The sequence below is a fragment of the Muntiacus reevesi genome, chromosome 11 (genome assembly GCF_963930625.1).
Source record: "Muntiacus reevesi chromosome 11, mMunRee1.1, whole genome shotgun sequence".
NCBI classification, from domain to species: domain Eukaryota; kingdom Metazoa; phylum Chordata; class Mammalia; order Artiodactyla; family Cervidae; genus Muntiacus; species Muntiacus reevesi.
In genome coordinates this window covers 82,680,867-82,701,950 of record NC_089259.1, presented here as the reverse complement: position 1 = coordinate 82,701,950, position 21,084 = coordinate 82,680,867, and the positions used below count along the sequence as shown (strand labels likewise).

The 21,084-nt window shown below is 55.4% G+C and overlaps 1 protein-coding gene across 4 annotated transcripts in view; it reads right to left on the bottom strand.

Moving 5' to 3' along the window:
* ATP11A (ATPase phospholipid transporting 11A) overlaps positions 1 to 21,084 on the bottom strand; it is a 98,967-nt gene that overhangs the window by 21,261 nt on the left and 56,622 nt on the right. For all 4 annotated transcript variants that reach the window (XM_065901606.1, XM_065901607.1, XM_065901605.1 and 1 more), the window contains exons 8-20: positions 20,624 to 20,674; positions 17,967 to 18,031; positions 17,270 to 17,351; positions 15,924 to 16,074; positions 14,472 to 14,669; positions 13,595 to 13,768; positions 12,788 to 12,951; positions 11,106 to 11,177; positions 10,019 to 10,092; positions 6,871 to 6,974; positions 4,470 to 4,651; positions 1,445 to 1,696; positions 188 to 362 (exon numbers count right to left, since the gene is read on the bottom strand). In XM_065901606.1, coding sequence (XP_065757678.1) covers positions 188 to 362; positions 1,445 to 1,696; positions 4,470 to 4,651; positions 6,871 to 6,974; positions 10,019 to 10,092; positions 11,106 to 11,177; positions 12,788 to 12,951; positions 13,595 to 13,768; positions 14,472 to 14,669; positions 15,924 to 16,074; positions 17,270 to 17,351; positions 17,967 to 18,031; positions 20,624 to 20,674 — 1,744 coding nt within the window. The remainder of the gene's footprint in view (positions 1 to 187; positions 363 to 1,444; positions 1,697 to 4,469; positions 4,652 to 6,870; positions 6,975 to 10,018; positions 10,093 to 11,105; positions 11,178 to 12,787; positions 12,952 to 13,594; positions 13,769 to 14,471; positions 14,670 to 15,923; positions 16,075 to 17,269; positions 17,352 to 17,966; positions 18,032 to 20,623; positions 20,675 to 21,084) is intronic.

Genomic DNA, 21,084 nt, shown 5'->3' with positions numbered 1-21,084 from the left:
GGCCCCCTGCAGCCCCGCCCCCAGCACACCTGGGCCCCCTGCAGCCCCGCCCCCAGCACGCCTGGGCCTCCGCAGCCCCGCCCCCAGCACACCTGGGCCTCCGCAGCCCCGCCCCAAGCACACCTGGGCCTTCTGCAGCCCCGCCCCCAGCACACCTGGGCCCCCTGCAGCCCCGCCCCCAGCACACCTGGGCCTTCTGCAGCGGGGCCATCCGGCAGCAGAGCACGGCGCTGCAGTTCCGGCAGATGTCCAGGAACAACTCGCGGTAGTTGCTGGAGCTCCCGTCCTCCCGAGGCTTCATGATCAAGGACAGCGCGGCTCCGTCGATGATTAAACCGTAGTCCTGCATGTCGGCGGAGAGTCTGTCAGGTCACAGAAACCAGAAATGTCTCTCAGTAACCAAGTCCAGAGATTCAAGGAGACTGGCTACTCTGGGGGACACCTGTTGATGCTGCAAATTCAGGAACAAGGATTAAGAAAGTGGGTTTTCTTGTTTGCCAATAATAAGACAGTCTAGACTCGTGGCTGCAAGACCTTTGACTACATTTTAAAATTAAATGTGAACTTAATGTTTTCGTTTCACTGGGGCAAAGCAAACAACAGTTACAGCTGTGGATTCCTGGGCAGCTCTAGTACAACAGCAGGAGAGCCTCTACCCTGCCATCCGGAGAGATGGGCCTTCCCTCCCGACCCCCAGGCCACCCCACAGTCCTGATGGCCACAGCTGGTCACTCCTTGCTACTCTGCCTGTCTTGGGAAGAACGTGGTCATGATACTTCTCTTTGCTGGGTTTCAAAATTACAAGGAACATCTCTAAGCCCCAAAAGGAATTCTGCAGACCAGGTAAACGGCAACAGCTTTGTACTATTTATGAATGAATAATTTTAAATTCGTATATGACTAGAGAGCCCCCTTTGCTTTTCCTAAGTTAACGAAAATTTAAGTTCAAATGAAGTCTAATCTCAGATCGTGCATCTAAGACCAGCAAGGACAATGTTAATAAAATGTGAATTAATTGGTGAACATTCTTGGAAAAAACAACTCTTGGGTATACACCGTTTTATCTTACTTGACAAACGACCATGTGTCATTGTCCCCCCACCCCTACTCTGGCAGAGGCCCCGAGGAATCCATAGCGCAGCCCCCGAGTGTCGCAGAAATAGGTGGGCATTGCCCCACGCACAACGTTGTGTAAATCAACGAATCAAGCCTCTCTGTATCCTTTGTCAGCAGTCTGCAAATGGACATGGGCGCGCACACACATATGCTCTACGCAAAAAGACACGTCACAGTTGCTGAAAAGACAAGGCTCTGGTCTGGATCCCGACCACGAGATGCCGGCAGAGGCCAGAGGACAGAACCGTGTCTGCCCAGGGGAGTGCGGGCCACCGCCCTGCCCCTGGAGGCCACCCTGCCGCTGCCCACACCCCGGACACCCGCCTACCCCGAGAAGCTGTCCCGGGTGAGGCTGGCGCTGCAGCGTAGCACTGTCTTGCTCAGCTCGAAGAGCACGTCGTGTAGGCTCTGCTCCTCCAGCCGCTTGGTGGTGACCTCGAGCAGCTGCGTGTTCCTGCGGAAGAGCTTGCAGGCGTAGCAGGTGGCGGCCGCTGTCTCCATCTTGTCGCCCGTGAGCACCCACACCTTGATGCCCGCCTTCTGCAGCGCCTCGATGGTGTCAGCTGCCTTCTCCTGCAGCCTAGGCAGGGGGCACAACACACCTTCATTAGCACGGACCAGAAAACCAAGCCGGAGAAGTCCAAGGACTGGGGGTCTGCTACCCCGTCTTGATTTTCACCCCCAAGTTAAAAAGCACCCTGGTGCTGACCTGTGATTCACTGTAAAGGACCTGGAGCTATTCCCAGGCAGCACAGATGGCAAAGAATCTGCCTGCAACACCCCAGGTTCAACCCCTGGGTCAGAAGATCCCCTGGAGAGGGAAACAGCTACCCACTCAGGTACTCTCGCCTGGAGAATCCCATGGACAGAGGAGCCGGGTGGGCTACAGTCCACGGGGTTGCAAAGAATTGGATATGACTGAGCAACTAACACTTTGACTTTCACTTTTCACATTAGCTTTTTACAACAAAACGCTTCCTGATACCAGATAATCCACGGGGATGAATATTAAGGAGCAAAATGGCATTTGCCAAGCACACGGTTCTCTGTCTGGCTGGACCTGCTGCTCATAGAAGATTCTGGGCAATTTTAAGGAGGACCCTCAGAAACACCAGCCGAGAAAAGTCAGAACCAGGAAACAGGGCCTGACAAAGAGGGGACATTCACCCCCTTTTCTGAGAAAAGTCAGAACCAGGAAACAGGGCCTGGCAAAGAGGGGACAGTCACCCCTTTCTGAGAAAAGTCAGAACCAGGGAAAATGGGGCCTGGCAAAGAGGCGACAGTCGCCCCCTTTCCTTTGCACATAAAATGTCCTATTTGGCCACCTGTCCAACTGGAGCCCAGGTTCTCCTAAAGAACATGAAACAGCAGGATGCCAGCCGTGCCCTGGGACTGGCTGACTGGCGTCGCAGGCTCCCTCAGCGTCAGACGCTGCGGGAGGCACTTGCCTGAGACGTCTTGCCTTTGCCGAAACCTCATGGGAGGAGGACTGTGTGATGACCCTGTTCTACACATGGAGAACGCAAAGCTTGCAGAGTTCACACAACGTGTATGAGGATAAACGGCCCTCTTGACCTTGGTCAGGCTGTCCCGCCATCCACGGAAGTCTGGCATCAAAGCCGTGCCCGCCTCACGGTGGAGGCTGGGCGAGGGGGAAGGGAGGGCTGCTCTGTTTTCTAGGTCTTAGAGGCCTAGCTGTTGACAGGTGTGTATCCGGGATGTGTCCTGTTTCTGTTCAGTGCCGAGAGGGAGGAAAGAAAAGGATTCTAACTGGGATGATCTGGTTAGAACCTGGGGGAAACTTCCTACTATTCTAGACATAGAAAAAAACATCTGTGATTTCATCAGAGGCATCTGTAAAGGTGCTGGCTAGAGATTTTAGAAAACTGACTCGTGGTCAAATAGAACCACTTCAAAGCCACCCCCTCCCAGGTCCCGGGGGTCTGCTCTCAACGTCCTGAGGTCCCAGCTCCCCACTGAGGCCAACAGCTCCCACAGCCCTTGAGAGGGCCTCGGCTAGCGAGGGTCCCTCCACCCATGAGAGCCTCCCCCTTCCCCCTACTTCCTCCAAGGGCCAGTCCCCCTCCCCAGACAAGCAGCCCCCTCCTGCACACCCTCCTTGTCCTCACACACGACCCGTCACCAAGCTGTCCTATGACTGCAGCTGCTCTGTGCTGAGACATGCTTCCAGGAGCAGAGGGGTCAGGACTTAAAATAAGAACAAAACCAGCCTGTCGGCCAACTGTCTGCTGAGACCGAGGACCCGGGGAATGCCGACCCCCAGGAAAAACAGAGGTCTTGAGATCAGGATCTGAATCCTGGACCAATACAGACCTTCAAGACTTTTACACTGAGGGGCTTCCCTGGTGGTCCAGGGGTTAAGAATCTGCCTGGTAATGCAGGGGACACCGGTTCCATCCCTGGTCCAGGAAGATCCCACGTGCTGTGGAGCAACTAGGCCCGTGCACGGTGACTAAGCCTGTGCTCCGGAGCCCGGGAGCCGCGACCACCGAAGGCCCGGCGCCTCCAGCCTGTGCTTTGCATCGAGAGAAGCCCCCGCAGCGAGACCCCACCCGCTGCAGCCAGAGAAGCCCCCGCAGCGAGACCCCACCCGCTGCAGCCAGAGAAGCCCCCGCAGGCAGCCGCACGGCCCCCGCGCAGCAAGGATAAGTAAGTGTTAGATAAACACATGCTCTCACACTCGATGGGAAACAAAGCTCAGTAATTCCGTGACGTTTCTGTTCCACTCTTCTAGGTTAGGATATATTTTTTTTCTTTTCTTCAAAATAAACTATAACCTATTCCTTTCACTGTGTTCTTCAGACAACACAGTGGACAGAGGGCTCCTTCCCGTCCCTCATGCAGAGGTGGGACAGGTCAGCCCTTCCTGCGCAGAATCGTGAAAATCTGTAGCTGGTAATCTGAGCAGCTATCATGCTGGGGTTTTGCAATCTTCTATTTCATTATTTTAAATTTCTTCAGTGAATCATGACAAAAACTGTTAAGGTCTAAAATGTTTACATTTATATTTGGAAAGAGCTAGACACTCATTTAGGAAGAGTATTAGATATTGATTCCATTCTAAAGAACTGAAAAACAGCCCTGTATCTCGACTGTTCATAACTAGGTGTCGAAATGCTGGCATTCCTGGTTTCTTCTGGCAAAATGCGACTTAACAGGCCTCTTACTGGTGGAAAGTCAGGGATCACCCAGGCCTGACCCCTGACCCCTGCGCCGTCACCCAAGGCAGCTGGAGAGCCAGCCCAGCCTGACGATGCCCCCGCGACCCTGGGCGGCCCCGCTCCCCCTTCACACCGTCACGGTTTCTGAGAGCAAGCACAGTGCGTCCTCACCGGTCCTCCACGGCTGTGGCGCCGAGCAGGATCAGGCCTGTTTCTATTTGCTCGTAGGCTTCGGCTAATTTCTTATCCCGGTCCTGAAGCGCCACCTTGGCGGCCCGCAGCAGCTTGCAGATGCCTTCGTACTCTTCCGGGACGAGCCTCTTGTAGGCCACACACAAGGTCCGGAGTCCCTCCTGCAAGACACGCAGCAGCCCCGACCGTGAGCCCGAGCGTCCCTCCCGGAAGCTCTCCCGACATCCACTCCCCAGATGAGGCGACAACCTGGAGAACCAGAGACCCCCGCCCAAGTGCCAGTCGCCTGGGGCTGACTGCTGACGATACGTTAGATACACAGTCATGATGGGCTGTAAAGTGTTCACGCTAGTTAGCGTGGGAACACAGGACACAAACCAGGGCCACGGGAAGAGAAGACTTTAGTAATAAAAGATAAGAGGATAACAATCCAGAGTTGTCCCAGAATGTAGAATTGGAGTGAACGGTCAGCAGAAGCTTTAGAAATAAATAAAAGCTTGTTTGTCAAGGCAGATGTGGGACTTCCCCTCGTGGAAACAGGGAGTAGAAATGCTTTTCTCTATTCCTCCTTCTAAGTACTGATACTATTAAAACCATAGACACCGTATATAAAATGATAGTGATACACAAAACCAGACAGACATATTACAAGGAAAAAAAATTACAGTCACGAGCTCTCACAAACATAGACGCAAAGGTCTTCAACAGAATGTCCGTAAGCTGAATCCAACAGCATATGCAAATGATCATTCACATGACCAAGTGGGATTTATCCTAGGAGTGCAAGGCCGATTCAACATATGAAAATCAATGTAATATATGACACAAATAGAAAAAAGGAGGAAAAACTCATATGATGACTCAACAGATGCAAAAAACCCCCAAACCCCAGCATCTGACAAAACCCAACCCCTTTGCATGAGTTTTGTTATTTTTCAGTCACTCAGTCGTGTCCATCTCTTTGTGACCCCATGGACTGCAGCACACCAGGCCTCGCTGTCCTTCACCACCTCCCACAGTTCGCTCAAAGTCCTGTCCACTGAGTTGGTGATGTCATTCAACCACCTCATCCTCTGTCGTCCCCTTCTCCTGATTAAACCACTCAATAAACTAGGAGGAAAGGAACTTCCTCAACCTTATAAAAGCCACACACGGACACTCAGCCAGCATCATACTCAGTCGGGAAAGAGTAAAAGTTACGTCCCCTAAGGTCAAGGACAAGACGAGGATGACTGCTTTCCCACTTCTACTCAACAGGGTGCTGCAAGTCTTAACTAAAGCAAATAGGCAAGAAAAAAAGGCATCCAAGTTGGAGGGGAAGAAATAAACTTACCTCTGTTCTCAGATGATAGGATTTTATACATAGAAAACTCAAAGGATTTCATACACAAAAACGTTGGAACTAATAATAGACATCTCAGTAAAGCTGCAGAATACAAAGTCAGCATAGAAAAACAGTTGCATATTCTATACACTAACTATCCAAAAAGAAAACAATCTAAAAAGGAAATTGAGAAAACAATTCCATTTATAATAGCATCAAAAAGAATAAAATACCTAAGAATGAGTTAAACCATGGAGGTGAGTGAAGAATTAGTGGACCAAAAACTATAATACGCTGCTGAAAGAAGTCATAGAAGACCTAGGCGGATGGAAGGTGTCCTGTGTTTACGAATTCCAAGACAATATTCCCATGATGACAACACTATCCAACATGAACTACACATTCTGTGCAACCCTGATAAGAATCCCAATGGCATTTCGTGGGAATGGGAAAACTCGCCCTAAAATTCACATGAAACCTCAAGGGACTCAGAATAAACAACAATCTTATAAAAGAAGAACAAGGCTTAAAGATAGACTCACGGTTCCTGGTTTCAAAAGTCACAGGAAAGAGATAAGGAACCAAAACAGTGTGGTCTTAGCATAAAGACAGGCAGAGACCAACAGAACAGACCTGGGAGCCCCAAAGGGAGCACTTGCATGTGTGGCTGCATGACTTTCTACAAGGATGCCAAGGCCGTCCAACGGGAGAGAACAGTCCTGTTCAACCAATGGTCCTGAGACAAAGCTCTGATGAGCTAAGAACAGACTGAGTACTCGCTTCAGGTGAAATGTGGAAGAAACCGAACAGGTGAAGTCACAACACAAAGTGCCAGTCCCTAGAAATCCCGGGGAGGAAGATCTCTCTCCAACAGCATCATACTGTGCTTGTCATTCTGGACGCAACACGCCCCTCTCCAGCCACCAAACGCCAATGGAAGGCTGCGGGGGGCGGTGCTCCCCTGGAGAGGAAGCAGCTGGCCCCCCGCAGTGCGCCCCCCACACCCCTCCCCACTGGAGAAGAGGCACGAGGACCCCCCACTCCCCGGCATCTCACCACCGCGTTGCGCTCCACTCTGGATTGGATCTGGTCCACTTTGCCTTCTATCACTCGGGGAAATATGGAAGAATCTGCTCCTTTGCAAAACAGGTAAATTTCTCCTAGAAAACGAGGTGAGAAGACTTTCATTGACTCACACTATGGGGAAGACAGAGATATCTTTCAAATGATGCTTTTATTTAAAAACAAAACCAGGGGCATCAGTGCCGAGGCTGTTGTGGAAATGTCGACGAACCAGTTAACCTGTGAAGCCGGGAACATCAGAGCGACAGACTCCCGCCCCCGCAAAGCCTCATCTTATTCCAACATCACCAGCATCTCAGGGAAGTCAGGAAGAAGGACAGACACTGGCTCTGGGGGGCCTTCCTCCTGTCACTTCCACCAGCTCCCCGGCAGGGATGTGAGTAAGGGATGCACCACCACAGGACCGGGCTGGGGACTGGGCGTAAGGACGCAAGGGTGTGGGCAGCCCCAAGTGGGCAGTGAGCTGCTGGGGCAGCGGACGTGGCCGTCGGACCTTCCTCTGTGCGCACAAGAGCTACGAGGAGCATCTGCGGTCCTGGCCCCCCCACCTGCCGTCCCGGTCACTTCACGCGTGTCGGGGCTGGGGGCACACTCCTCCCCCTCGAGCTGGAAGCTTCTCCCTTAGCCTGGTCAGGGTGGACGGGGGAGGCATCCACGCCGACCACAGGCTGCTGGCACCGAGGAACCTCCTGGCCTGCAAAGCACACAGCTCTGCTCGTGGAAACGCCAAGGGGCTTGTCTCTGGGACCAGGGTGGCTTCCGAATTTGTCTTCAGACAGAAATCTCGAGCACCGAGGAGAAGCCTGCACACTCTCAGCCCTTGACCCAGGGCTCCTGGTCGTGCGCCCGCCAGCCTGGCACGGAATCCTCGTGGGCGCCAGTTGTGGTTTCCATGCAATGCTCACACGTCACGTGACACAGAACAAGTTCTGTGGCCCAGCCAACTCTGAATAGTGATGCAGCCTTGAACAGTAATTCTTTGTCCTAGAAAAATCCCAGAGGACTCACGGTAATGGCTTGTGAACGACTGAGGTTTCCCACCGTCCTGACCAGTCTTCCGTCTTTGCCCGCTGGAGTGTGAGATGTGTTCAGCCTAAAGCTGCGGTCAAGCAGAGAACGTCCGGAGTGCAAGGCAACGTGTAAGGCCTAGAGAAGACAGTCCTGGGCAGCAGCTCCAGCTCCTGGTGCTCCGGGCTTGTAAAGGTCTGGGAGGTGATGCCTCCAGAGCAGTGCCCGCACACGGCGCTGCGACTGACTGCGGCGCCGGGGCTTGGGCAGCGCCCGCGGCTGCAGCAGCTCCCAGGGCGGGCCGCCGAGCCCCGGGCCGCAGGCGTCTGGTCTCCGTCCTGCCCAGGGGGCTGTCACTCTGTGCGGCCAGTGTCAACGCGGGCGAGGAATCACTGTTTAGAGAACAGCTTCCTTAATTAGCGGAGAAGGGGACGGCAGCCCACTCCAGTGTTCTTGCCTGGAGAGCTCCATGGACAGAGGAGCCTGGTGGGCTGCAGTCCACGGGGTCACAGAGAGTCAGACACGCCTGCGTGATTGACACTTTCACTTTCACACTTTCTTTAATTAAACAGTCAGCGTCTGTGGATTAACTGCTGCCGCGGTGGGCTCCGATGCCCTGGCCTCTTCCATGAAGCCCCGAGAGGTGCCCCAGGAAATCTCCTCAAGGAAAGGACTTTCAACAGCTTAGTCGCTGAGGATGCAAGTCTTTCCCATGCCCCAGCGCCTGCTCCAGGCTCGGCCACGCTGTTCATGGCCGAAGTGGAGCTGTTTGTGAAGACGCCATATTCCAGCCCCGGGTACCAGGACGGAGCTCCGGGCGGTCCAGGAGAGCGTGCGGACAGGTTGGAGGAGGGTGTCTGAGCAGCGGGGGTGTCACTTCCCGCCGCGGCGGTCGTGACAGCCGGCTCACGGACTGTCCCCAACATGGTTCACCTCCTAGACCTCACATCTGTGCAGGGGGAGTCACTGGACAAGGAGCCTGATGGTGTGAACTTCTGCAGCCGAACACCTTCGGCCTGGATAAGCCGAGCGCTGCCCAGAGGCAGCGGGGGCAGCACGGGCGCCCGGGGACGCGTCTCCAAACACGATGGGCAGCGCGCTTCCCACATCCCACTAACTGTGGCCACGAGTTACAGGACCATCGACATAAAGTGCTTGAGCTTTCACGGCGTCAATGGTGTGAGTCTCGTGGGTGGAGCTGTCACGTCTGACCACCCGGTTGGAGGCGAGGGAGCCCCGCGGGTCAGAGAACCAGCCCCAGCTGGCTGTGTTCCCCAGGGTGTGGAGCGTGGTTCCCGGGGAGCAGCTGAAAGATGGGCTTCAGCACACCCCCGACCTCCCCACCAGCTCGGGAGACAGAGCAGGCACTTCTGGTCAACGCGGTGTGAGGACCATGTTGACGTGGAGCCCTCCCACGTGCCCTCGGACCGTCTTCAGGCGGGCTCTGTTTATAGTTTCAGGGCAGCGTCTCCGTCTGCCTGCTCGCCGGGCAGGATTCCAGAGAGACAAACATAGCCTGGTACGGTCTAGTTTCAAGAAACAACAGAGAGTAAGATCCCACGTCTCTTGGTAAGATGCCACGGAGGCCGAGTTAGCAAGCGGAGTCCGGCAGCATTCGCCGAGCACTCGGCACCGAGGTGGCGGGCACGCTGCTGACCAGGTGTAGGCCCCCATTCAGGACGCTTGCGGCCCAGAGGACGGGCGCACTCACAGCTCATCGGGCCGGGGAAACCACGAAGGCCTCCGACAGGTGGCCGAGGAGACGTCCTGGGAGAGGGTCTGAGGAGGAGAGCCCAGAGCGGGGAGAGTCTGCGGGCACGGATGGGGCGGGGGGCCCGGGACAGAGGCTGCCTCGTCTCTAACCTGAGGGGCAGGTGAGGAGGCGCCCTGCGGATGGGTCACCAGACTGCCCCTCAAGGGAAAACCCAAGGATGCCTAAGCCAGCCTAAGATGCTGGGGCCTAAACAGGGCTGGTGAACAGCCAGTGCAGGTTTTCCTGTGTTTAAAAGGGAGGACAAATGGTTAAATCCTTAGACCCCACCGAGTTTAGGCGTCAGAATAAAGCACGGCCACAATGGGCCATTTGACAAATCAAAGGGAAAGAAATTTCTACCTGTAGCAGACTTGACAATTACACTCATTCGCCTTCTTACTGAGTCGAAACTCAAAATTTCCAGCAACTCAAACCTGAAAGAGAGATTGAAAACTCGTTTTGACGACCACCTGGCCCCGTTGAGTCACCGCGTCCGGGTGACGGCCAGCCTCCCTGCGGGTGACACGGCCCCTAGAGGAGCGGGTGGGTCGTCGGCCCGTCACGGCTGTGAGGCTGCCCGGCCGCACCAGGTGGTGATGGCCTGAGAGGTGCTCTCCCCTGCCTGTCCAGCTGGCAAGCAGGAGCTGGACAGCAGCGTCACTGCCCTCCCCGGGGTCACACCACGGCGCCCGAGGCCCCCAAGGGCTTTGGGGGAGAGCCACGGCTGACCGTGGCTGGAGAACCCAGAAGCCCCTTCTGGAGTCAGGGGTTCACCACCTCCCCCACGCCCTGGGAGTCTGCTTTTCCAGAACAGAAATTTAAAATCCCGTTCTTTGAGGCCATCGTCACCGAATGTTATATTCCTTACCAACTGCGCCATCTCCGAAACAGCCCACTAATGCTTATTTACCCAGGAGAGATGGACAACCCCACTGTCCAAGTCAAGTCAAAATCGAGACACACCACGTGTCTCTGGGACCAGCACTTTTAGGCTGGACGGAGTCCCTGAAGGTCGATACGGAAAGTGAAACATCCCTGTCCATCTCCTTCTCAGTGTTTCTACAGGACCCCACACTCCACGGCCTGGAACAGGCTCCGAGGATGCAGGATCCTGGGGCCACTCGGGGGGAGGGCTCACGTCTTCCCTCTTTGGGGGTCAGAGCACGGCCTCGGGGTGTCAGAGCGGATGAGAAGGGTCCCGAACTCTTGCTGTAAAACGGACCCTGCATGGCTTCACCCGACCCTGTCGGATGGTCCACCACCACCCAACCTCTCCTCCAAGCGTCCGACTCAGACTCTCCGGGCATTCTGGCGACGCTCTTGGTGTCGTTACCGAGAAGAGGGAGGAAGCGTCAAGGGAGGAGCACAGAGACTTTGGTGTTTTCTCTGGTGAGAAAGCGCTGGTAAGACACAGCTACATTCCCCTCCCGTCCGGCGGAGCCCTCACCTCTCGACATCATTGTCCCGGTTCAGCATCTCCATGTAATTGTCCTTCAGCCTCAGGAACGTGAAGCCAAACCTGCAGGGCAGACAGACCCGGGGTTAGGGTGGACCTCTTTCCTCCCCACAGGTATTTCTCTTTCATACTTTGGGAAAGCCTTCCTTTTGGAAAAGAAACACTTCTAGTAAAACGGAGACTGTAGGCTGCGTGGCGAAGTCAGTACTGCATTTATTCACTGTCTCAGAACTCTCCACGAGCCCAGGGAACTGGACATGGGAATGGCCGCTCGGCGCTTCACACGTGATGAGCTGCTTCCTGCTGGTGACTCTGAAGGCAGCAGGTCTGCGGACAGGGCCCTGTCTCTGCTATCAGGGCGGCCCTTCAGAAGTTGGTTATGATGTCAGAATTAGGACTTGGGAGCCTGTCAATCTCCAGGTGGACGCTCGGTCTACTGACAAGGAAACCACAGCCCAGCTCAACATGGGGCCGCAGGGCGCTCGACTCGTGACCTCCATCCAACACCGGCACACGCGGGAGCTCTGCCCACGCTGGCCCAGCGACGGGCTAGAGGAAACTGGCCTGGCTTCTGGACGCAAGGAGCTTACGGGAGGTGGATACACGCTCGAGCGCCGCAGCAGCCTTGACAGTACGAAGACTCTGGAGCCTGCAGGTCAGGGCCCACTGGCCTGGCGGGAGCTGGCTGCTGAAGGAGAGGCAGCTCGGGGGTGGTCCCCATGACTGAACGTGCCTTAGTGCCTGAACGCTCGTTTTCCAAGAAGACAGAAACCTCGCTCGCTCTGAGAAATCTCCCCTGGGTATGCATGAATATGTATGCTGAATACACAACATACACACCTGATATCACTTTCAAACTGCAGGGGGAAAATGCAGCATTTAGTCCACGACAAAAGCATGGCTCCAACAGACTAGAGGTGCGCGACATCCATGCTCCGAGGGCAGTGAAGGGGGAGGTTAGTGCCTTCACTGACTTTTTAAATGAAGGGCCGTTGACTCACACCACGGTGTGAGTTTCAGGCGTACAGCGGTGTGACCAGGTTCTTGCCACAGCTCATATTCTGCTGCAAGTTATTATGAGGTTCTGGGTTAGTCCTCTGTGCCCTGCGGTGAATCCCGCCCTTCAGAGTTAAATCAGGGTCATCGGTGATGAGAAAGGAAAGACTTGGAATCACGCAACTGGAGAGGTGTTTCCCAAGTGTTTGCATAGAGCCCCGTGTCACGAGGCAGCAACAACTCCCAGAAAGACCTGAAGGAGCTGGCAGGCAGGACTCACGGGAGTGAGCAGTGAGAGCCCCAGCATCCAGCCCAGCCCTTCTCACGCTGGGTGACTTTGCGGAAGTTGCTTGACCTCTTTGGACATCAGTTTTTTAGGATGGACGACGAAGACTTGTCATAGGGATTCTAAGACTGCATCTTAAAAAAGCCTGTGAGTGTTTGCAATACCTCTAGTTACTGCAGAAGTTAGGAGGGAAAACCATCTAAGAGCAGGAGGAACCCACATCCACTGCCGTGGGGATCAGAGCCCAGAGGCAGTGACCACCTGGCCCCCACCCTAGTGGAACGCCCCGGGCCCAGCGGCCGGGTCAGGATGCTGCTGGGACGCACCCACGGTGACGGTGCACAGTGCCCAGAACACCCCGCCTCCAGGGCCAGAGTCGCCCAGCACGCACCTCTGGATGCCCTCGACCAGGGCCACCTCGTCGGGCGAGGACGAGATGTACGCGGAGCGCTTCCCCGAGTCCGGCGACTTCCGGGGTCCGTCCACCTCGTCGTCGTCCTTCACCTGGATGGTGTGGCACAGACAGAGGGCCCGGAAAAACAGCTCCTCCCGCTCCTGAAACACGGCACAGCCCACGGCTTTAAGCACGTCTGCTTAGGACAAAGGAACCCAAACAGACGATGACAAACAACGAAGCAGGGCCTGCAGCCGCCGGGGGCCGGGGAGTGTCAGCTCTGCCTCTGGGGGCGGCCGCGGAGTCCAGGCCAGACAAGATGGACATGGGCTCAGGGAGGCGGCAGGTTCAAGTTTCTGGAAGGGCCTCCTGGGTGACCGCTGACGAGGGTACCGGCCCCTCCTGGAGGGAGAGACGTGGAGCCACAGCACCAGGCTGCGTGTATGTGCCCATGTGCGTGCGTGTGCACAACTGTACAGCTTGTGTGAGCACGTGTGCGTGCCTGAAGTGTATGTGCGTCCGTGTCTGCGTCCCTGTGAGTGTGTCCATGCGTGAGCACGCACGGTCTGCAGGGTCCCCTATCTCAGCCCACAGTGACCCAGCTCAAGTGTGACGTGAGCTGTCTCCAGCCCCGACGTGACGGCCGGTTCACCGGGGACGCCTGCACCCACGTCTTTTCTTCCTGCGAGTCACGGGAGAGTCGGTTCTGTCCCAGGCCCCGGGACAGGACGTGCCCTTGCTCTGTCCCGAGACATGCCCGTGGGAAGGGGGAGCGGGACGAGGGCGGGAAGCACGACCACCTACCCGCCCGCTGGTGCCTGGGGAGGCGTCGATCATGTCGATGGCGGAGGCGTCGGGGAGCACCTGGCCGTTGCAGACGGCGTGGGGCACATAGACGTGGCCCTCCACGCAGCACTCCTTGAACTCCATGTTGTTCTCGGTGAGGGTGCCCGTCTTGTCCGTGAACACGTACTCCACCTGCAGACGCGGCTGTGCTGTCAGGCTGCCCCCGAGGGGCTCAGACCCCGACACGGCGCCATCCCTCCCCCCCACCGAGCTCTGTGCACGAGGGGCCCAGGTGAGCCCACCCTCCGCCCCCTCCACGGGGCTCTGCTCGGGGCTCCCACCCACACGCTCCCTGCAGGGCGGGTCCTGGTTATCACGCCCACTTAGCAGGTCAAGACAGCGCAGAGCTCAGGCCCCAACCTGGCAGCCGGGAGCAGCTCAGCGGAGGGGTTGTGAACTCTCTTTATGCCAGAGACTGAAGCTCAGTCTCACTCTGCCCGCCCCGACAGTGATGACCTGGGGCCATGAGGTCTGAGAAGACAGCTGGGGGAGCTGAGGGCTCATTGCCGATTCACCCCAACTCAGACCCTCAAAACCCGGAATCAGCCCTGCTTAGAAAGGCCACGGGTGAGCCGGTGTCGGCGAGTGAACGTCATGAGTCTGCGTAACTTGTCGACAGAGAAGCACCCCCACCGTTGCACGAGAAAGGGGGAGCCGCCCTGCTGCCGCCTTTCGGGTGTCCGTCGTATCTGCTCAGGCTTGGCAGCGTCCCCCTCCGAGCACCCAGGGGGTCTGCCTGCAGGCTGAGAGTCACGTGGCCTCTGGAAGCCCGAGGACGCAGGTGTAGGGGCTCCCCCGCCAGCCAGAGAGAGAAGACCGTTCCGGAGACACCGACCTGCCCCAGCTCCTCGTTCAGGTCCGAGGTGTTGACCAGCGGCCCTTCCCCCATCTCCTCGTCAAACATCTCCTCGTCCCAGGTGATGAAGTAGGAGCCCAGGAACTTCTGCATCTCCACGGTGACGTACATGGACACGGGGATGATGTAGTTGAAGAGAACCATGAAGGCCAGGAAGTCCGTGAAAGCCCTGAGGAACTGAGGCGGCGCGGCGCGGTCACGGCCAGCGCTGCGAGCGCTGGAGCTCAGCTCAGCTCAGCAAGTGCTGTCTGTGAACACAGGCGCTTCAGACCCGAAGGGCAGGCCCCCTGGGGCCTCGGGGCCGCTGTCGGCCCACGTCGGCGCCGAGGCTGGCCCCACACCTGTGCTGCTGGTGGGCGCGGGGGCGGGCCACCTGTGAGTCACACCTGGAGACAGTGGGGGCCTCCCGCCGAGAGCCCGGAGGACACCAAACAGGGTGATGATTCTGTTTCCTCTGAGATTCTGACAAATGACCAAGCTTAGGTCTGGACAAGCGGCTTTTCTGTCTAGTTTCGTCCGTATTTCTGAGCCATTTAGTCTCCTGGCAGGCTGGCCTGAGCACAGGAAAGAGGTAGGGGCCCAGGCCGGGATTTGCACACGGCTCAGGTAGACGCAGCAGGCACGGCCAGAAAAGGGTAGCGTTTTAAGCAGAGGAAGTGGAAGTGAAGTCGCTCAGTCGTGTCTGACTCTTTGCGACCCCGTGGACTGGAACCTATCAGGCTCCTCCGACCATGGGATTTTCCAGGCAAGGATGCTGGAGTGGGTGGCCATTTCCTTCTCCAGGGGATCTTCCCGACCCAGGGATCAAACCCACGTCTCCTGCATTGCTGCTGCTGCTGCTAAGTCACTTCAGTTGTGTCCGACTCTGTGTGACCCCATAGACGGCAGCCCACCAGGCTCCCCTGTCCCTGGGATTCTCCAGGCAAGAACACTGGAGTGGGTTGCCGTTTCCTTCTCCAGCGCGTGAAAGTGAAGTTGCTCAGTCATGTCCGACTCTTAGTGACCTCATGGACTGCAGCCTCCCAGGCTCCTCCATCCATGGGATTTTCCAGACAAGAGTACTGGAGTGGGGTGCCATTGCCTTCTCCGCTCCTGCATTGCAGGCAGACGCCTTACCATCTGAGCCACCAGGGAAGCCCCTAAGTAGAGGAGATTTAATCAAATAAACATATTGGGTCTTGCCTGGTGGCCCAGTGGTTTAGACTCCATGCTCTCAATGTTTAAGGTTCGTCCTTATGAATTTAGGATGGAAGCCGATACCTTTCCAGACCTGAATATTCAAATACCCAAAGAAGGTGGAGCAACCAGTGCCTTCGCAGGGGGCGGACACAGCTGATACTTTCACTGTCAGCAGTGTGTCTACCACCAGCATCTCATCATCCCGTGCCCCCAGGCGCCCACTGCTCCCGCCCGCAGGGCGCCTCCGCCTACCAGGTTCCTCTGTCTCTCGGCCTCCGTCTTCTGGTTGTACCACGGCTCGTCCCGGAAAGGCTCGCTCTGCCACACGTACTTGAGGACGGTGTTGATGAGCGCCTTGCTGATGAGGATGCACAGGTACACGACGAGGAACATGTTCATCGATCTGAAACACAAGACGGTCGTGGAGACCGAGCGCCTGTTCCCCGGGAGCCCCGAGCTGGGTGTCAGCTTTCTCGGAATGAGCTTGCGGCGAGCAGACGGGAACAACACAGCCAAGGTTTTAGAGGCTCCCCAACCAACTGCCAAAGCGGAAAAGGCAAGCTCGTCCACATCTGAGTCCACTCTGGGCGCTGGCCTGTGTTTGGGGCCACAGGCACAGAGCTGGGGGCAGGGGACCCTGGCGACAGGAGCGCAGCGCACGCCGCCCTGCTCGAGGGCGTCTGCACGGTCTAGGGCTCTTAATTCACAGAACACCCGGAAATCAACGTCTTCTACCACGAAGCATCAGCCAGTGCGTTCCTAACCTGGAGGAAGGCGGGAAGGAGGGAGCAAAAGCCTTGTGTGGGAAAAGCGCTGAGTCCTTAGCCAGTGTCTTAGGAGCCTATGAAGGAAGTTTGGTTTTCCAGTATCTATTTCTGAGACCGATTTGTCCATGCAGACATCTGGAAACTAAGCGTCCCTCCTTAATAAAAGCCGACGGCCCAACTCCACAGCTGAAGCAGCCACAGGTGGGCAGACCCAGGATCCCACTTCGAGGTTGACTTGCCAACAGCAAACAACGGTGCCCCAAAGGTCACCCCCAGCCACCCCCAAACTACTAAGGAGCCAGGATCTCTCTATTTCACAACATGTGGCCACTCAGCCGTCCACCCCAGGTTAGGGACGCACTGTATTTTGTGTGGGTCACATTTTCTCACAAACTCTGTCATGACTTATTATCAAAAGGATTTTACTGTTTAATGAAGATTGTTGGCTCTGCTCACACTTTCCTCAGCGAAACCACATCAGAAAAGCTACCTAATTTCAACTTTTTCACGGGAGGACCTGATGGGCATCCACAGCTGACCTTGACCCAGGTGTCCGCACTCAGGTGGGAGTCTACGGGTGGGCTGGGGTGAAAGGCATCTACAGCCCCAGCCGTAGTAAGATAGTCGATCTAAGACACAATCATCACCCCAACCGTCTGTCAGACCTCACAAAGGAGTTGCTGTTCAGGCCGAGAATGATTTCACTACTGCCAGGGTTTGTGACAGTGGAAGTCACGGATTGTTTACATGATTCGGATGAGATTGGGCGCGTTAGGTTGGTACGGCTGTAGACGTTTTACGTGATTCAATCCATGGGATATACGAGCTTACTTTTCAACAGCAGAGCGCTTCTGGGACTTTGCTTGATAGTTCAGTGCCATCTTGGTTTCCATGCCCGTGTAAACAGCAACACCTGTGAAGCAGAGGGCAGATGACGGGGCAACAGCACAGCCATGTCTGTCGTCCTCCACACAGCGAGGCACGTGCAGAGAGGTGCAAGTGGCGTTCTGCACAAGACAGATCGTGCTTTACATTTTTCTAGGCCAGCTAGCTCATGATAAAAAGTCATACAAGAAGATTCTTTAGACCAAAGACTTTTTTTTTTCCTGCATACATAGACAGCAATGTGTACCTTTTTTTAAAAAAAAGTTCAGATTTTAGTAATTTGGGTTTCCCAACAGTAAGACACACTTGTGTATTAGCTGTTTCACTTAAAACATTAAAATTAACCCACCGGGAATGGAAGCTACTAACAAAGGAACACAGCCATTAAAAGCATTTCTGCAGAACCGTAGTGTGTGAACTTTCATGGACATGACCTCATGTTCGAGTCACAAACTGGCATGTCCCTGTTGTGGGCTGTGGTCCTGCGTGGAGACCGGTTTTCTGAGTGAGGACAATTTTCGCCACCATAAATCCACACCACCTCAAAGCACAAAGAGACACTTTCAGGGCACCTCCACGGATTTTAACTGCTTACGGGGCCCTTAGTTTTAGAAGCTATTATTAATAATTCACTAATGTTTACCGAAGATTTTCTCGGTGTTCTTTAGCGTGGCTCCTCTAAGAAGCAGGTTTTCCGATCCTAATGGCCTGCAAAGAGAAGGACGACCAGAAACAGGACAATGGAGAAGCAGCTCACTGGCTCAACACTGCATTTCATGAGGAGACCATCTCAGTGCAGATCTGCTTGTATCAGGACCATGAACTCTAGCCGAGGCCCAGGAAAGGCAGGCGCTGTTTCCCTGGGGACAGTAGAACCGTCTGCTGGGAGATTCCCACAGAGTCAGCTCCATCAGGGCCCCAGCCCCACTGGGCAGCCCCCAAGGCTTTGACCCCACTCCACCAGAGACAGCGGGCCTCACCGTCAGCAGCGCCAGGGCCCCTCCCAGAAGTGCCACCCCACGGACCAGCCTGGAAACCCGCCCCAACAAGCTCACGTCCGAGGCGGCTGCGCTGGGGACACCAAGTGGTGACCGCAACTCGCTGAGCTGTTTCTAGCACACCCTGGGGGACTTGCACACACATTAACACAGTCTGGCTTTCAGAGAGGCGCTGGGGCCCGGGAGGCACCCACAAGCACGCAGCCAAGCCCCAGGCCCTGGACGCAGCTGGCCTGTGAGTCTGCAGTGACCCGCGCACTGCTGCGCCCGGGCAGACAGCGACAGAGGAAGTTAAAAACCATTCGTGTGCAAACAAGCACTTGGGACTCAACAGTGACCAGCAGACAAACTCTCTGCCTTTAGGGGATCGGGGGCCAGTGGCCCTCTCTGTTGACTGAGTAATCATTTGTTCTCATTTCCCAAGAGTAGAAAGGGAATTAGCAGATTCAGATTCACTAACTTTGCCATTTACAATATTCTCCTGATTTTCTTCGGAGAATAAAGGGGTTTGGGGTAAAGGGAAACATTTGCTAAAGTTTGCTTTTCACTTAATCAACATTTGATTTCCTTTTGCCAAAGGAGGCGAGGACTTACTGAACATTGTAAACTTAAATCCGTCCAGTGTACTCGGCCGACCCGGCCCAGGACCACATCAGGGTGAAGACGAGAAAGAGGTACGGCCCAGCGGGGTGCGCTGGCTGGGACAGCCTGACCCGAGGGGTCTGCCCAGGGCAGGTCGTGGTCTCAGGGCGTGGCCACCAGCCGCCAGCCACGTGGGACGGGGCGCCCAGGGCACACATGCTGTCCACTTCTGTTACAAGCACCGTCAGCCTCTGTCAGCAAACGACAGCTCACGTCCAAGGCGTTTATGGAAACAAATGGCCCTTTAGACAGTGTCTCTGTGGAGTCTAAAAATAACTTACTTTAAAAAGTACTTTGCTCCTGGTTTGGGCAGGAGGATGAAGAAACATCACTCAGAAAGGAGCCAGAACTTGGATATGCAATTCTTATCTGTCCACACCACAACTTTATAAACATCTTTAAACATCCAAATATTAAAAGTCTGTTGACTTTAGTATAAATACTAAAAAAAGCTAAACTAGAATAAGTATCAAAATACAAGCTATATTAGTAATTATCTCTCAAGGGACTCAGCCATCAACTTTGTACAAATATCAGATAAGGAAGACCTGCAGTGCCGACTTCTCCAGGGTCACCCACTGGTGCTATGGAGCCAGCTAAATCTACCCACCCACCTTCAAATACAAATTAGTCCTCACGAGGCACAGGAATCCAGGTTGTTTCTCCTCACTAGCCAGGCATTACCTTTAGAACTATATGTATGTAAGAAAGACCGAGGCAAGGCCTCCACAGGTTCTGGAAAGCACTTGCTAACCTGCTGATGAAGAATGGTGATAAAAATACGCTAAGAGGGTGCCAACTGCTTCCTTAAAACAAGTAATCCCTGGAGCCTCTCAAGGAGAGAAACCCCACAACGACTTATCTGACATTAATTTCCATTTTCTTTTCTACTTCCGGGCCAGTGCTTTCTTTAACACACATGCTGATACCGGGACACTGGCAATCTGGAGACGTTTGAATTGGAAGAAAAATAATCTCTGACCAGCAGGGTTTGTGGAAAAGGAGCGGCTTCGAAGGCAGTCCCCTCAGTGTGGACGTCGCGTGAGTAGAACGTTCCCAGGCCTGGGAAGCGGAGGCGGCAGAGCCCACGCTCGGGCTGAGTCAGCTCCCAGCCGCCAGCGGTCTGGGTGTGGACGCCCCCCGGGACCTGTGCTGGTCACGGCCCATACCCGCGGCAGGTTCCCCGTCCCTGGCGGGTGTGAACCGGGAGCCGGCCCCCGGGAAGCACATCCCCGACGTCCAGGGCAAGCAGGTGCCCGGTGATGACCACGAGCAGATTCACGCAGCCGTTCTGACGGCCTCCAAGTCAGAAGCCATTCGGCCTCATAGTCTGTTCAGCTTCGGAAGGTGTTTCTAATGGGGAACCGGATCCGCCCCATCGCCTGCTCGGGGAGGGGGGCTCCTGCCCTGCCCGGCTGTGATGAGGCCCTCAGCAGACTCTCGGGAGAACATTCTCCATGGGGTCATTAGTCTGTTAACACGTCCAGACATATGCACCAGAGAAACCAGCCAGGACAAGAGCCCAGACTCTGGTCAGGCAGGATCACCCCTCAAACCCACTGGACAGTGACGACGAACAGCTCTCATCAGGGAAAGAACCATGTTTAATTGAACAATAGAGATAAAACTTCCCAGCCTTCAGAAGAAGCTGAGAACTCACCTCACCACGGGGTCATTCTGATCGTTGTAAACATTTATGCGGCCGACGAACCTGGGGGCGGGAGGGTCAGGTCACTGCCGTGGCGATAGTGGGGCGGTGGGAGGGGGGAACAGACCTGAGACCCTGGCTCCTGGACCCCCCTAACCCCCGTCTCTAAGAAGGGCTGAGGTCCTCCCGGGAACACAGGGGTGGGGGCTCAACCACACTTCCTCCCTGCCCCCGCTTTTACTTGCTCTAATTAGCCCATGACTTAAATGACATTCCTTAAAATCACTTCCTCAAAGCACAGAAAATTCATTTTTCGTCAACACACTTAGTTCCATGAAGCCTTTTCAAATATCTGCATAGAGAGCTACAGATTGGAAGGGGCCTGGACTTCGGCGGTGACGCACACCCACCCCAAGCAGCCAGGCCGGGCCCTGGGGGCCGGTGGGCGGGGACCCCGGAGGGAGGCCGGCTTA